Source organism: Pelobates fuscus, chromosome 7 (assembly GCF_036172605.1).
Source record: "Pelobates fuscus isolate aPelFus1 chromosome 7, aPelFus1.pri, whole genome shotgun sequence".
Taxonomy (NCBI): Eukaryota; Metazoa; Chordata; class Amphibia; order Anura; family Pelobatidae; genus Pelobates; species Pelobates fuscus.
The window spans coordinates 35,159,507-35,176,529 of record NC_086323.1 but is presented as its reverse complement, the minus strand read 5'-3'; the positions used below and the strand labels follow the sequence as shown (position 1 = coordinate 35,176,529).

Here is a 17,023-nt window from a genome sequence, read left to right as displayed (position 1 = left end):
ATAAGCTATTTTTTTCTATTTTTGTTTCATCTGAGTAGGTTTTCCTGAATTGTTTGCATGGATGTTATTTAGAGAAGCCGAAGTTCCATGTAGAACAACATTTGGTCAACCAAATTGTTTTTTTTCAGGCAGGCATAAGTCTAGTTAGTATTGAAAAGGATGTAGATGTTGGATTGAGAGCGAACCTAAGATGAAAGAGTGTGAGAGTGAGTGCTTGGCGGGGAAGGAGCCCTAAGATGAAGGAGTTGATGCAGTGATTGAATTATTTGTAAGATGAAGGCAGTTGTTGCTGTGAATATGAAAGGTTTCATTTAAAAGTACATTTTTATTTATTGCTAGAGCGAAGAAAGCAAAATAAATTACTGTAGCCAGGGTAGTTGATCATGGTTTCACAACATTCCTCTATATCCTTCCATGCCAGCAAATGCTGTGTATGTCCTACTCAAGCCACATTGAAAGAAGAAACAAACCATTTTAATACAATTATTTTGTGTGTGTGAATGTGTGTGTAATATTGCATTATGAGTATTTGTATGTATGTATATATCCATGAGTGTGTCAACGGATGGAAATTGTGAAGGACCGGGTAAGAGTCTTTGGGGAGAGTTCAACAAATGTTGTTTTGGGGCCCTGGGTATATCATGACCCTAGCAACGCCTCTGATTCTAACAATTTAGCAATATTGTTCTTTTATAAAAACACTAACTTTACCAGTACTAAAAATCCATTTAAAGTTAGACAATTGGCTATAAACATCTTTACATGTATCGATAGCTATATGTTTTATTTATAAGAAAGCATGTGGGTGGAGTTACTAGGTGTATGGCATCTGTTTCTCAAACAAAACAATACAATATTCACAAAAAAGATAAAAATTCAAATTCTGTAATGTAAAATATTACTTTCACTATTTTGTTTTCCTATGGAGCAATACATCTATTGTTTGTCGAAAATGTCTTAAATTCCGAACTATGCAGAACGAGTTGTTAAGAGAACACACTACCCATGCATTATATATATTTTTAGTTCTCTTTTTTTTTTTTATCTCGGACACTAAAATGTTTATGTTTCTGAAATTCATGAAGTCGACTAATGGCATTGTCTGAAGAACAATGCTAATATTATACTACTATTATACAATCAAACACAATGAATGTGATGATAAAAGCACAATGTTTCACTAACAGCTTATATATTGCTTTTATACCAGTTTAGCTTATTTCCAAATCTACAAATGGGAACATGACAGCATTGAGCAGCTTGAGGTCACTACCTAGTTTTATTCATGGATACATCTTTATATTACCACTTATCTCCATAAACAATTTCACAATAATACTAAATCTGAAATGTGTAATAAAACAGTACTTCAAAACTCTGAATAAAATAACGTGTAAGAAATATTTCTATCTGCCCTTTTGATAACTGTAAACCTGCTTTGAAGTGATAGCATAAATGTAAATAGACATTCCGTGCATTATAGGGTAATATGACAACATTTACAAACAGAAAAATATCCTACTATCTTCTTAAAGTCTTACATGACAGAATATATTAATTATATGATACCTTTTTGTGTATTTTGTTTTGGTTGTAAATATTGCAGGAGAATATTTCTTGTATTAATGGGACACTATAGGCACCCAGTTCCCCTTAGTCCTGCAATGTAAAACATTGCATTTTTAGAGAAACAGCAATGTTTATATTGTAGTAGTGAGATTGCGTCTAGTGGTTGTCTACTAGAGTTTCATGGAGTTTCACAAGTTTGTGCTCCCACCCTGCATGTGCATTAGTTACCCCAATCATCTGGCGTTAGCGGCTGTAGAGCATGACCCAGTGCCAAGTGTTCTCGGTTCGGAAATCAGGTATGCGTAGAAAGGGTTATTTAACCCTGTACTTCACGGTGGGGTGGGCATGGGGGCCGAGGAACATGTTAGTGTGCAAGGAATACATCTTTGTATTTCTAACACTAAAGAGTCCCTTTAATAATGGTTATAATTAATAATTTATGTTTGATGGGTAAATAGCTTAATATGTTCCATGGCAAACAGGGTGACATTTTAAACTATTATTAAAATATTATCTTTGTTTATTAATTAAACTACATCACTATTGTGCTCTGTATATTTGTCTTAAACAGGTACTGTCACTTCTCTGAAATTTAAACCAATCAAGAAAACATAAAACAAAATCAGATATAAGTTGATTTAACATTTTCTTAACCAGAGTGAATACACGAACAGGTTCAATGGACGTTATAGGAAAGTAAATCTGTATTTGTTCATTAGAAAATTACATCATAACTCAGTTCAAACAAGGCAAGGCCAGGGCACACAATGCAAATGAGGAGGAAAACTAGAAACATTCTCCATTCTGTAGGCTTTCACTATGTTGACTTGACCAATTGCAAGAACAGAGCTTATAACAATGATTACCAGGGAAGTAAGATAAAGGCACCCTGTATTAAATGAAGAGGTGTGAATTTCTGCATTTTTTTAATTTTATTTTTTTGCTTTTTTGCTATAAATGTATCTGTATATATATTATATATATATATATATATATATATATATATATAGGTAAGCATAAAAATATATTTAAAAAAAATAATCCTGTGATATGGCAATTCTTCTTAAGGCTGAAATATATAATATTATACATATCCAGGTAAGCATAAATATACACCCAAAAAATCATGTGATATGGCAATTCTTCTTAACCCTTTCAGGACCGCTGACGGTTCAGGACCGTCAGCGGTAAAACATGCGTTTGGACCGCTGACGGTCCTGAACCGTCATAACGGTCTGGGGCTACTTACCTGATCGCCGTCGGTCCCACGGCGGCGATCAGTGCTCCTCCCGGTCCAGGGGGGTTGCCTGTCTGCCCGGGCAGTCCCCCCTCGGCAGATCAGGACCCCACGGCCATGTGATCACTCGATCACATGACCGCAATAGGGGTCTGTGTATCTGCCTGCAGGGGGACTGTCTGTGCTGACAGGCAGTCTCCCTGCAAGTGAAAAATCAAAAAAATAAAGTTAAAAAAAAAAGTGTAAAATCAGTGTAAAAAAAAATAATAATAATATGTGTATATATATATATGATATATATACATGTATTATATCTATATATAATATATGTATATGTATCATATATATAATGTCATATTAAGTGTATTTTTATATTTATATATACGTATATTAATATAAAAATACACTTATATTTAAATTACACACGAATATATACAATATATATAATTGCTATATATATGGTATATATATATTATTATAAAATACAAATAATATGTTAATAAAAATAAATAACAAAAAATAAAAATAATTTTTAATAATTATAAAAAAATATTTATATATGCAATTTTATTCTAACAGTATTTTGATATATATATATATATATATTTATATCAAAATATACTTAGAATGTAATGATATATATATATATGTATAAATAAATAAATAAAAACAATACGAAATATACACATGTCCATATACATAATTACATAAATAATTTCATAAATATACACGTAGACGTCAAATATATAAATATGTATATATATTAAAATTCTACATGTGTATTTATGTAATATTTTTACCTAATTAAGTAATTTTAATGATTGCAATTTGAGGGACCTGCCTGCCAACCCAGGCCGAAAGTCCAGATAATTTAATTTGCTAGCACTGTGTTTAACCCTGTAACTTTCTATGACACCCTAAAACCTGTACATGGGGGTACTGTTTTACTCGGGAGACTTCGCTGAACACAAATATTAGTGTTTCAAAACAGTAAAACATATCACAGCGATGATATTGTCAGTGAAAGTGACGTTTTTTGCATTTTTCACACACAAACAGCACTTTCACTGAGGATATTATTGCTGTGATACATTTTACTGTTCTGATACACTAATATTTGTGTTCAGCGAAGTCTCCTGAGTATAACAGTACCCCACATGTAGAGGTTTTATAGTGTTTGTGAAAGTTACAGGGTCAAATATAAGGCTTGATTTTACTTTTTTTTTAATTGAAATTTGTCGGATTGGTTAGGTTGCCTTTGAGAGCGTATGGTAGCCAAGGAATGAGAATTAGCCCCATGATGGCATACCATTTGCAAAAGAAGACAACCCAAGGTATTGCAAATGGGGTATGTTCAGCCTTTTTTAGTAGCCACTTAGTCACAAACACCGGCCAAAGTTAGCGTTTCTTGCATTTTTAACACACAAACAAATATAAATGCTAACTTTGGCCAGTGTTTGTGACTAAGTGGCTACTAAAAAAAACTGGACATACCCAATTTTGAATACCCTGGGTTGTCTACTTTAAAAAAATATGTACATGTTAGGTGTGTTTCAGGGATTTATGACAGATAACGGTGTTACAAGGTCACTATTGATACATTTAAAATATATATATATTGAAACAGCAATTTCCTACTTGTATTTATAGGCCTATAACTTGCAAAAAAAAGCAATAAAGCATGTAAACACTGGGTGTTTTTAAACTCGGGACAAAATTTTGAATCTATTTAGCAGTTTTTTTCATTAGCTTTTGTAGATAAGTAAAAGATTTTTCAAGTAAAAGTCCAAAAACATGTTTTTTTTTTAAATTTTTCACCATATTTTATAATTTTTTTTAAATACAATATTGGACATAATACAAATAATGGTATGTAAAGAAAGCCCCTTTTGTCCTGAAAAAAACAATATATAACTTGTATGGGAACCGTAAATGAGAGAGCGGAAAATTACAGCTAAACACAAACACCACAAAAGTGTTAAAACTGCTCTGGTCCTTAACGTACAAACATCGCAAAAACAGGCCGGTCCTGAAGGGGTTAAGGCTAAAATATATAATATTATACATATGCAGGTAAGCATAAAAATATACCCCAAAAATCATGTGATATGGCAATTCTTCTTAAGGCTAAAATAGACAAGTTGTGACAATAGTCAAGTATGACTATAGTTTTACCAATTTCAATTGAATTTAAAAAATTCACAGAAAAGATGGGTGATGTGCACTTTTAAGTATTGTTCAGAGAATAATCTTCCTTTTTTTTTTCTCATCATTACAGGAATTTGCATTGTATTATCAAATGTAATGATAGCATTTATACATGTTCTACTCAACAGTATCTACAATATATTGCATAATGAATACCATTGTAATATACAGTAGATGTCAAAACATTTACTGTATATAAAGATTTACTGAGATAATGCAATGCATTACCCTGCACTAGTAATATTGCAAACAGATAATGTAACTAAACATATTTCTGTTTCACAATTGCTACATAAAATTCCCCATGCACTAGTCAAAAATCAAAATGTCATATTATTAATTGTGAGTTTATAATTGACTAATATATTTTATACGTATTATTCCTAGCAATGTAAAAATAGCTCAAATGAGCATCAATGTATAAAATAGAGTCCTTTATTGACTTTATAAAAAAACACACTACCCATATATATTTTATCTCTGACATTAAAATTTTAATGTTTCTGAAATTCATGAAGTTGACTAATGGCATTTTCTGAGGAACAAGGCAGAAAAGCAGTAGATGTGAGAAGAAGTACGGGGTCAGAATGCAAAGTCTTGCTCAGAATTTCATATGAGTTTAAGGAAAAGTGGGGCATTTTGTTTGTGCTAATGTCTATGAGGCTAACCTTGCATGTCCATAAGCAACATTCTCATATCTCAAAGATCAGTTAGGATAAAATCATATAAATGTGTAAATACATGGCTTTTCACTGCTGCTAGAATCCAGTTATTTCAGAGAAAATACAGTGGTATAGTAAGAGAAGGAAAATAAAAAGTGAAACTGAAGTTGTATTCTGATTGGAAGCTTGTTGTTTATTTCCAATCAGAAGAAAGCTAGAAATTACATATTTGTAGTAAAAAATGGTCCCAGAATAATGGAATAATGGAATATTCCTAAAAATTAATACATTGTTATTCATTAGGTTTGCCTAATAGAAAGGTTTGAAGCATTAAATAAACTCTCCAAGCTCACTAAGCACTACAACGTTCTTTGGTGGTTATAGTGCCAGGAGTGTCCACGCCCCCCCCCAATGTAAGTAGTCAAGCCATTTAGACATGGTTTGTCTTCTTATTTGGCGTCAGGAGGCCATAGCTTCCTACCATTGTGAAGCTAGTGAAATGCTGCTGCTTTAGAACTTTCATTAGCTCACCTGAGCTAAGTCCGGCAATGCAGGTCCAGCTCACAGGGTAAGAGTGTCAGCTGATTGCTCTCAGCCAGTTACTAAATGGTTTGACTACTTACATTGGGAGGTCACACTTGGCACCATAACCACTGCAGCATGTTTGAAGTGTTTCTTAATAAACATACTCAAAGCACCACATATTTAGCCTGTGGTTAGAACCAAGCCAACATGCCAGTAATTAGTCAGAATATAAAAAAAAAAACAACAACAACATACAGATAGAGCATATTACCTTAGAATTGCCGTGCATAACGCAGGACAAATATATGGTGTGGAAGAAAGGCCAAGACTAAGTTTATGTTGAGTTAGCCAGAAGTTCTCAAGAATACATTGATAAATTGTACAAGTCACATAAATCAAGGTCAACATATAAAAAGGCCAGGTCAAACACAGAAAATCACTAAACAGAAATAATACACACTAAAGGGCATTAAACCACAATAGGCCACAGTGCATTGGATAAAATAACATTTCATGATCTGGAAGTCAGCTCAGACTCCATCATTATTCAATTGCTCTAAATGACCTTCATGTGGATGTCTGGAAATGTTGACTGGCATTTAAGGTGGCCATATTACATCATTGGTTATCAACTAGAAAGCAAAGATGGCATAATAATGAAGTGTCTAGATTAAGAGTAATCCACTTCCGGCACTCCAGATGTTGTAAACTAAATCACCCCTGAAACTTTGACAGCATTATGGCTATAAGAACGTATCTGGAGTTTTGAAGGTTGCCTACCAATTGTCTAGATCAGTGGTTATCAAATCAGTCCTCATGCCCCACCAACATCCCTGTTTTATTCCAAAGGAGATACTAACAAAACCTAGACTGTTGGTGGGACTGGTTTGGAAAACACTGGTCTAGATCATTGCTGGATGATGAGGTACATTTTTGAATGGTTTGACACATTACCATATTTGCATTAATCAAAATGTTGTCCACATTTAGGCACTTGCTTAGCTTTGCATGTCTTGTGATGCTCTCAACCTGTCAATGTTGTTGAAACATGGATGAAATTGATACTGCTAATGAATAAACATAACATTTGTGGCAGAAATTTTGTAAAACATACAGCACGTAACATAAAACCCTTATTTAATTTTTTACCTTAATTAATAACTATATATTGTTTTCTTAATTATGATTACTTCATCAACTACAGCGTATGAAATCATTTCCCAAGTTCTGTTTTGATTGGGTATTATTGGTTCAGAAGTAGAAATTAATGCTTTCAGTGTTATTACCTTACGTATAATTACATCAGATACTATACCAGTATTATTGGATATAGTGTTTTTTTTTCCCATTGGGTTTTACTGTTATTTCTTGGGTGTTATTTCTTTGAATACTATTTCAGCAAGTTTTTTACTTATATCGCTACAGATTCTGAGTTATAATGGTGATATCCTCAGGCAGAACACTTTAACTCAGATATGACTGTCACAGGTAATATTTGTAAAGGGTTCATTGAAACAGATATTTTCTTAAGGAATTAATATTGCAGTTATACAACCACATATGATTTTATTCACTAAGGGTTAATTATGGTGAACTGACATCAGTCTTTGGAAGAAGATATCCAACTTACAAAAAAACAGATAGGTCAGAAACTTATTCCAACTCACTAATAAAGGTCTACATTTAGCTCTATAGTTTCCAATTCACCTTTATTCACTATCTAGTTTATTAACTTGTTAATGATTAACATGAATTAATACCGTTTGTTCGGATACTACAATAACAATTGTTCAGTAAATTTTGTATGTACTAGTTTGTAGTTACTGACATTGGGAGGTATGAATCAGGATCAGGATAGGGATGGCCAATTGAAGACATGATGATGATGTAATGGTAGGCAATCTTGCCCAAAAATGGTGTGTGTCTATTATCATGGCTTGCATCCAGGGTTGCAGGCTGTCATGTTTGATGGTTAGTCATAAGCATCACACACGCTTCTATATAACTGCATTGGGCAACCTACATCATGATAGTCCAAGTGCTCTTACCTAGGACTGAATTTAGGGTCCTAACCTATCTTCTTAATACATGCAGATCACATGTACTGCACTAACCGTACTGTAATGGTAATATTACTTTCAGATATTATTATGTCAGGTAATATTTCCCCAGATATTACTAGGTTGCCTTTTATTATTTCTGGTGAGAGTCCCTCAGGTGTTATTGTTTGTACGTACTCATCTTTATTTGCAAAAGAAATGTTAATTCAAAAACATTTTAATACGATTACAAAACAACAAAAACAGTAGAAATAAATACTTATGTGGTGGTGGATCAAAGCCAGTATTAGATACACATTTCTGTGTTTCTGTTTTTAGTCTAAAATAGAATCATTCCTTATTAAAGCTTATTTTTATTATTTCATCTTCATTTTTCAGTTTCCCCAAAGATCTACGACATCTCATCTGACATGACGGTCAATGAAGGAACCAACGTATCGCTATTGTGCTTGGCCACTGGGAAACCAGAGCCATCTATATCCTGGAGACACATCTCTCCATCAGGTAGGTGGGATGGCAAATAGTGATAAGCATCTACTATTTAAAGATGCTGCATTCTATAGCTGGTTATTTGTCCTAATCTGTCCTTTTGTTGAGATTATGCTCTTCTCATCTTGTTTTTCCATGCCTAACATCTGTTCCATGTATTGGCCAGACTAGTTCCTTTTTTCATTTTCATCTCCGTAGATGCTAGTAACATAAAAGATAGAAAACATCATATACCAGGGGGACATAATTCGTGTTGTATTCACTCATCCATTTTTTTTTTACCATAAAACACAAATGGAACACTTGTCAAACCAAGCTCTAAATGTGATGGTACATATTTAAATTTGTAAACATCTGGAGTGCTCAGGTGCAATGGAATTCTTGTTCTCCTTTCACATATGCTTAAAACATCACACCTTCCATTCCAGAAGGCACATAATCCCCTCTGTAAATATGTGATTGCTCTTGTTGGCTCAGTGCCTCAGCTGAGCAAACTACAGTGTGTTTGTCTATAAATTCAAGGATGCAAAGTCTTCTTTGAGATGTGGATGGAACCATAGCTGGTTCTAAAGCAAAACACAATTTCAGCAGCTCAAAGCTAATGTTTAGTTACATTCATTGTACCTTTATATACAATAAAGATTTCTCATATTATACATTTTCTGAAGACAAACCCTAGTGAAGAGAGTAGTCCTACCTTTCATCTCATTTATGTAGAGCAATTCATTCTTTGATAATAAACTTCCAGGCGATACCCTCTACCTAAAGGCAGATATGATTATTAGTTCTCTCTTTACTCTAACCTGTAGACAAGGGGTCGGGAAGTAAAAGTACGATTATTGGAGGCCATAACAGACCCCCCGTCAATACAGGGGGATTTATTTTCCCCCAGCATTACAAAATTAAACTAAAATAATTTTCCATGAATGGGAATGCCCTGTGATGAATTGGTCAACCAACATAATCACCAAGATATTACCCACTGCCCCAATAATGCCAGTTGCAATGTTCTTGCCATTCCACTCTATAACAGGGGTAGGTAACCTCCATTAGTCCAGATGTTCTAGACTACTAAGCTTTGGGAGATGTAGTCCACAACATCAGGAGTGTGAAGGTTGCCTACCCCTGCCCTATGCCCTTAAATATATGTGGGCATTAGATGTTGTTTTCATTTCGTTACCTCTAATTTGTAAAGCAGGCGTGGCAAACGGTAGATTCCCAGCTGCTGAACTATAATCCCCATAATGCTTAGTCCACCTAAAGGCTGAATATGCCTTTGTATTTCTAAATAGGATATAGCTGTAATATTGATATATAGTGATGTCCCGAACGGTTCACTGGCGAATAGTTCCTGGCGAACATAGCATGTTCGCGTTCGCCACCGCGGGCGAACTCATGCGATGTTCGGTCCGCCCCCTATTCTTTATCATTGAGTAAGCTTTGACCCTGTACCTCACAGTCAGCAGACACATTCCAGCCAATCAGCAGCACACCCACCCTAGCAGACCCTCCCACCTACTGGACAGCATCCATTTTAGATTCATTCGAAAGCTGCAACCATTTTCTTTTTTTTTCCATTTATTTTTATTTTTTTTATTTTTTTAGAGCATATAAATGTTACAAGCAGATACTCCCCCCAGACACTCTGTGTTACTGCAGATACTCCCCACAGACACTCTGTATTACTGCAGATACTCCCTCCAGACACGCTGTGTCACTGCAGATACTCCCTCCAGACACTCTGTATTACTGCAGATACTCCCTCCAGACACTCTGTGTTACTGCAGATACTCCCCCCAGACACCCTGTGTTACTGCAGATACTCCCTCCAGACACTCTGTGTTACTACAGATACTCCCTCCAGACACCCTGTGTTACTGCAGATACTCCCTCCAGACACTCTGTGTTACTGCAGATACTCCCTCCAGACACCCTGTACTACTGCAGATACTCCCTCCAGACACCCTGTGTTACTGCAGATACTCCCTCCTGACACCCTGTGTTACTGCAGATACTCCCTCCAGACACCCTGTGTTACTGCAGATACTCCCCCCAGACACTAAAACAGAGCAGAATAGGGACTGTTCCCCCTACATAGGGTCACTAGGCAGATATGGATTGACACCTATCCTAAGGATCCCTGATACACACTAACACAGAGCAGAATAGGGACTGTTCCCCCTACATAGGGTCACTAGGCAGATATGGATTGACACCTGTCCTCAGGGACCCTGATACACTCTGGGGGAGGGAGCCATAAATCTGCGCGGTGGGTGGGGGCCATAAATCACAATGGGGGACCTACTGTCCTCCCCCCTGGCCCCCACCCCTGCGCGATGGGTGGGGGCCATAAATCAGAATGGGGGGACCTACTGTCCTCCCCCCGCCCCCACCCCTGCGCGGTGGGTGGGGGCCATAAACATAATGAGGGGGGGACCTACTTTTTTCTAAAATCTTCTTTTTTCAGCCCCAAAAAAGGCCAAATAAAAAGCCATAAGAACGGACGCAATTAAAAAAAAAAAAAAAAAAAAAAGAGAGCAAAAAAAAATAAGCCATCTTCACCCATGCAGGGCTCCGCGCAGACTGAGCTCTGCAGGGCGGGGAAGGCTTATAAAGCCTTGCCATGCCCTGCAATTAGGCTAAGAACACTCTGATTGGCTGGTTTAAGCCAATCAGAGTGCTCTTTGTCATTTTACACAGCGTGGAAAAATTCTAAAGAACTTTCCCACGCTGTGTCAAATGACACAGATCACTCTGATTGGTTAGATTCCAAGCCCACCAATCAGAGTGCTCTTTGTCATTTTACACAGCGTGGAAAAATTCCAAAGAACTTTCCCACGCTGTGTGAAATGACACAGAACATTCTGATTGGTTAGATTCCAAGCCCACCAACCAGAGTGCTCTTTGTCATTTTACACAGCGTGGGAAAATTCCAAAGAACTTTCACACGCTGTGTAAAATGACACAGAACACTCTAATTGGTTAGATTCCAAGCCCACCAACCAGAGTTCTCTTTGTCATTTTACACAGCGTGGGAAAATTCCAAAGAACTTTCCCATGCTGTGTAAAATGATACAGAACACTCTGATTGGTTAGATTCCAAGCCCACCAATCAGAGTGCTCTTTGTCATTTTACACAGCGTGGGAAAATTCCAAAGAACTTCCCCACGCTGTGTAAAATGACACAGAGCACTGTGATTGGTGGGCTTGGAATCTAACCAATCAGAGTGCTCTGTGTCATTTTACACAGCGTGGGAAAGTTCTTTGGAATTTTCCCACGCTGTGTAAAATGACAAAGAGCACTCTGATTGGCTTAAACCAGCCAATCAGAGTGTTGTTAGCCTAATTGCAGGGCGTGGCAAGGCTTTATAAGCGGAGCGGAGCCCTCCATGGGTGAAGATGGATTATTTATTTTTGCGCTTGTTTTTTTTTTTTTTTTAAATTGCGTCAGTTCTTATGGCTTTTTATTTGCCCTTTTTTGGGGCTGAAAAAAGATTTTAGAAAAAAGAAGATGTCAAATGGTAAGTTGAATTTTTCTTTACAGGTTAGTTATTTTATTCCCCCTTCACTATTTTTTAGGGTGAGGGGGGTAGGTAGGGGGTAACTTTTTTGGGGGTGGGGAAGTGGGTGACTAGGGGCTTGGGGACCCCTAGTCACCTTTGATTGGGGGCGGGATTTTTATTTAGGGCACCCACCCACCACTCAGGGGTGGGGGCTGGGGGGGACAGTAGGTCCCCCTTATTGTTTTTTTAGGGCCCCCACCCACCGCGCAGGGGTGGGGGTCAGGGGGGAGGACAGTACGTCCCCCCCTCATTATTTTTGTGGCCCCCACCCACCACGCAGGGGTGCGGGCAGGGGGGAGGACAGTAGGTCCCCCCTCATTATTTTTATGGCCCCCACCCACCGTGCAGGGGTGGGGGTGGGGGGAGGACAGTAGGTCCTCCCCCCATTGTGATTTATGGCCCCCACCCACCGCACAGGGGTGGGGGCCGGGGGGAGGACAGTAGGTCCCCCCCTCATTATTTTTATGGCCCCCACCCACCACGCAGGGGTGGGGGTGGGGGGAGGACAGTAGGTCCCCCCCAGTGTGTATCAAGGTCCCTGAGGACAGGTGTCAATCCATATCTGCCAAGTGACCCTATGTAGGGGGAACAGTCCCTATTCTGCTCTGTGTCAGTGTGTATCAGGGATCCTTAGGATAGGTGTCAATCCATATCTGCCAAGTGACCCTATGTAGGGGGAACAGTCCCTATTCTGCTCTGTGTCAGTGTGTATCAGGGTCTCTGAGGACAGGTGTCAATCCATATCTGCCAAGTGACCCTATGTAGGGGGAACAGTCCCTATTCTGCTCTGTGTCAGTGTGTATCAGGGATCCTTAGGATAGGTGTCAATCCATATCTGCCAAGTGACCCTATGTAGGGGGAACAGTCCCTATTCTGCTCTGTGTCAGTGTGTATCAGGGATCCTTAGGATAGGTGTCAATCCATATCTGCCAAGTGACCCTATGTAGGGGGAACAGTCCCTATTCTGCTCTGTGTCAGTGTGTATCAGGGTCTCTGAGGACAGGTGTCAATCCATATCTGCCAAGTGACCCTATGTAGGGGGAACAGTCCCTATTCTGCTCTGTGTCAGTGTGTATCAGGGATCCTTAGGATAGGTGTCAATCCATATCTGCCAAGTGACCCTATGTAGGGGGAACAGTCCCTCTTCTGCTCTGTGTCAGTGTGTATCAGGGATCCTTAGGATAGGTGTCAATCCATATCTGCCAAGTGTCCCTATGTAGGGGGAACAGTCCCTATTCTGCTCTGTGCCAGTGTGTATCAGGGATCCTTAGGATAGGTGTCAATCAATATCTGCCAAGTGACCCTATGTAGGGGGAACAGTCCCTATTCTGCTCTGTGTCAGTGTGTATCAGGGTCTCTGAGGACAGGTGTCAATCCATATGTCAAGGTGTCAATATGTCATATGTCAGGTGTCAATCCATATCCATTGTGATTTAGGAATGTTAGGTGATTTATGCCTCAACTGTGTAATTTTCCATGGGAGTTTTGCCATGGATCCTCCTCCGGCATGCCACAGTCCAGGTGTCACAGTCCCCTTGAAACAACTTTTCCATCACTATTGTGGCCAGAAAGAGTCCCTGTGGGTTTTAAAATTTGCCTGCCCATTGAAGTCTATGGCGGTTCGCCCGGTTCGCCCGGTTCGCCGGTTCGCGAACATTTTCCGGAAGTTCGCATTCGCCGTTCGCGAACCGAAAATTTTATGTTCGCGACATCACTATTGATATATCTAATAATGCTTTTTCTTGTTGACTTAGAAACCAATATATTCCATAATCTATCTCACAGTCTATACTAATAGTATTTTACTAGCTTTAATAATAATATTTCCAAAAATGCTGTATAATTCAGACTTTAATAACAATATATTATATAATGATGACTCTAGCAGCCTTTAATATATGCACAGTCAATATGAGAGTGTAGTGTAATCTATAATGTCCATAAATCCCAAAATGATATCTATATATCTGTATGTACAATGCTGTTTTATTTTGCAGCTTACAATAGCCAGATATCAGATAATACCGTGTATTGTAGCCTGCACTATCTATATAACTTATAGATATATACATTATAGCCAATAATGTCAACTTTTATCTCTACAATGGTAGATTGTTCAATAAAATAATTTTGCAGAATTCTTTTCTGAAGGCTGATAAATGCTACTATTATAACACTACTTTTAAGTTGTATTAATGCAGTCGAGATATTTTATGGTGAAGATTTTATCACTGTTGTTATAATATTAAACTTTATAATTAGTGATGTGTTTTATGGTGGAGCTAGAATCTCTGTTTAGCCAGACACTGTTGCTACTTGCTATGCACCATCTCAAACCGACCAAAAGATATTTCAAAGAGTACATAGAGTTATGTTGTTTAAAATTGAATGTCTTATCTAGATGGATATTCATTTATGAAATATGATGTGTCAAACTTCCCTTTTTTTCTTATTCTTGTTGTGACTTTGCCTTGCCCTCTGTTTTTACTATTTCATACTGTATTTACACCCATCATTCACTGTGTGCAATCGCACATTGTATTTCTTTTTGCTGAGAATCTTACAATCTCCGAAAAGGTCCGCTGATTACCACCCAACTCTACGTTTTGTAAAATTATCAAATGCTCGAATGGAATTAAAACGGGGAGGTTCTAAGTCACTATTTTACCTTCAGCCACTTTGTAAACCGTTCTAACTGCGGCACATATTTTCTAATCTTCTTTTTTGATGAAATACAGCGTTTGTGGCTGCCGTAGCTTGCTGTATTTATTCGTGTATAAAGATCTAATCATACCTCAATATGCTAGATAAAAATAGCAATTTATTCTCAGACTGCATTGTGGTAAACAGTACACTAATAACAAGAAGCGTAGAAAGGCTGCAGGCGTAAGGGAAGAAATAAGCCAACATGCATAAGGATGTGCGAGATGCATGCAGTTTCTCCCAGTGGTCCAGTACGGAAGCAGTGACAGTTGCACAAGTATACTGCAAGCACACAATCTAGATATGCAATAAGTCTAGATATAAGCAAGCACCTCTAGTGCAGCAATCATTGTGCACCCACTGAGCTTATTCCCTAAAGTGGGAATTGTCATGAATTCAAAGTGAATTTAAAATGTTAGACCAAAGTAGCTGAACTGAAACTATTTCATATATGAGCTATGTTTTTTGTTTGATTGGTTTTCCCTACAGTGTAAATTCAATTTTTATTTAAATTCCTATCAGTTCATATTTTAATAGAAAAAGAAATGAGACACATGGAGGGGCTGGGGGGGGGGATGAGACACGTGGAGGGGCTGTGGGGGAATGAGACACGTGGAGGGGCTGTGGAGGGATGAAAGACATGGATGGGCTAAGGGAGAAGCATGAGACACATGGAAGGGCTGGGAGGGGGAATAGACACATGGGGGAATGGGGGAAATGAAACACATGGAATTGGGGAATGAGACACATAGAGGGGCTAAAGGGGGAAGAATGAGCCAAATGAAGGGGCTAGCAGGGGGGAATGAGACACAAGGAAGGGGTGGGGTGGGAGAGACACCTGAAAGGGCTGGCAAGGATGAGACACAGGGAGGGTCTGGGGGGTAGGAGAATGAGGCACATGGAGAGGCTGGGGGAGAATGATACAAATGGAGAGGCTGGAGAAGAATGAGAAACATGGAGAGGCTGGAGAAGAATGTGACACATGGAGAGGCTGGGGTGAGGAAACACATGGAGGAGCTAAGATGAGACACAAGGAGGGACTGGTTGGATGGAGAGAGACATGTGGAGGGGCTGGGGGGGATCAGACACATGGAGAGGCTTACGTTAAAGGATGAGACACATTCAGGTGGAGTGAGACACATGAGGGGTTGGGGTGCAAGAGACACCTGGAGAGGCTGCAGGAATGAGACACATAGAGGTTCTGGTGTGATGAAACATGCGGAGGGGTTATGGGAGAATGAAACACATGACTGTGGGGGAGGATGAGACAAATTAAGAGGCTGGGGGAAACACATGGAGGGGCTAAGGCAGGGGTTCTCAAACCAGTCCTCAAGGACCCCCTACCAGTCCAGGATTTAGGGATTACCCTGTTGTGTCTAAAGTGTTTGTCCCCCCCTTAAAAACACATTAGACACAGCAGGCTAATCCATAAATCCTGGATTGGTAGGGGGTCCTTGATGACTGGGTTGAGAACCCCTGTGCTAAGGGGAATAATGGGACACATGGAGGGGCTGAGAGGGGAATGAGACACACGGCGGCCCAAGGGCATTTTTTGCACCGGGGCCCTGTGGTTTCTAGTTATACCTCTGACAAACAGGGTTATTGACTAATGTGAATTGTATAGAATTCTAACTGATTTGAAAATGTAAGAACAAAATAGCTGAACTGGAACAATTTGCCAAATCAACCATTTTTTCTATTTTGTCTGTTTTTTATTTTGTCTTATAATTTGTGTGGTGACTCTGTCCTTGTTTGGTCGCCGGACTTGCCACAGGATGCCACAGGGTTGCCACAGGAGTGTATGCAGAGGCAGCGTCAACAAGCTAGCTTCTATGTCGATCCAGAGTTTGTCCGGAGGATCTAGTGACCACTGAGGTTTGGGCTTGATCAGAATTTCGTATTTGATCCTATTCGTCCAGTTGTGCACAAAAAAAGTCTGGGGAACAGAGATCGGCAGTGTCTGTAGTAGATATAGGAAGCATTGGAGCACGTTCATTTTAAGGATGC

The 17,023-nt window shown here is 38.7% G+C and overlaps 1 protein-coding gene across 3 annotated transcripts in view; it reads left to right on the top strand.

Moving 5' to 3' along the window:
- The window catches only part of NEGR1 (neuronal growth regulator 1), a 473,994-nt gene that overhangs the window by 227,429 nt on the left and 229,542 nt on the right, over nt 1–17,023 (top strand). For all 3 annotated transcript variants that reach the window (XM_063427922.1, XM_063427923.1, XM_063427924.1), the window contains exon 3: nt 8,640–8,765. In XM_063427922.1, the coding sequence (XP_063283992.1) occupies nt 8,640–8,765 (126 nt within the window). The remainder of the gene's footprint in view (nt 1–8,639; nt 8,766–17,023) is intronic.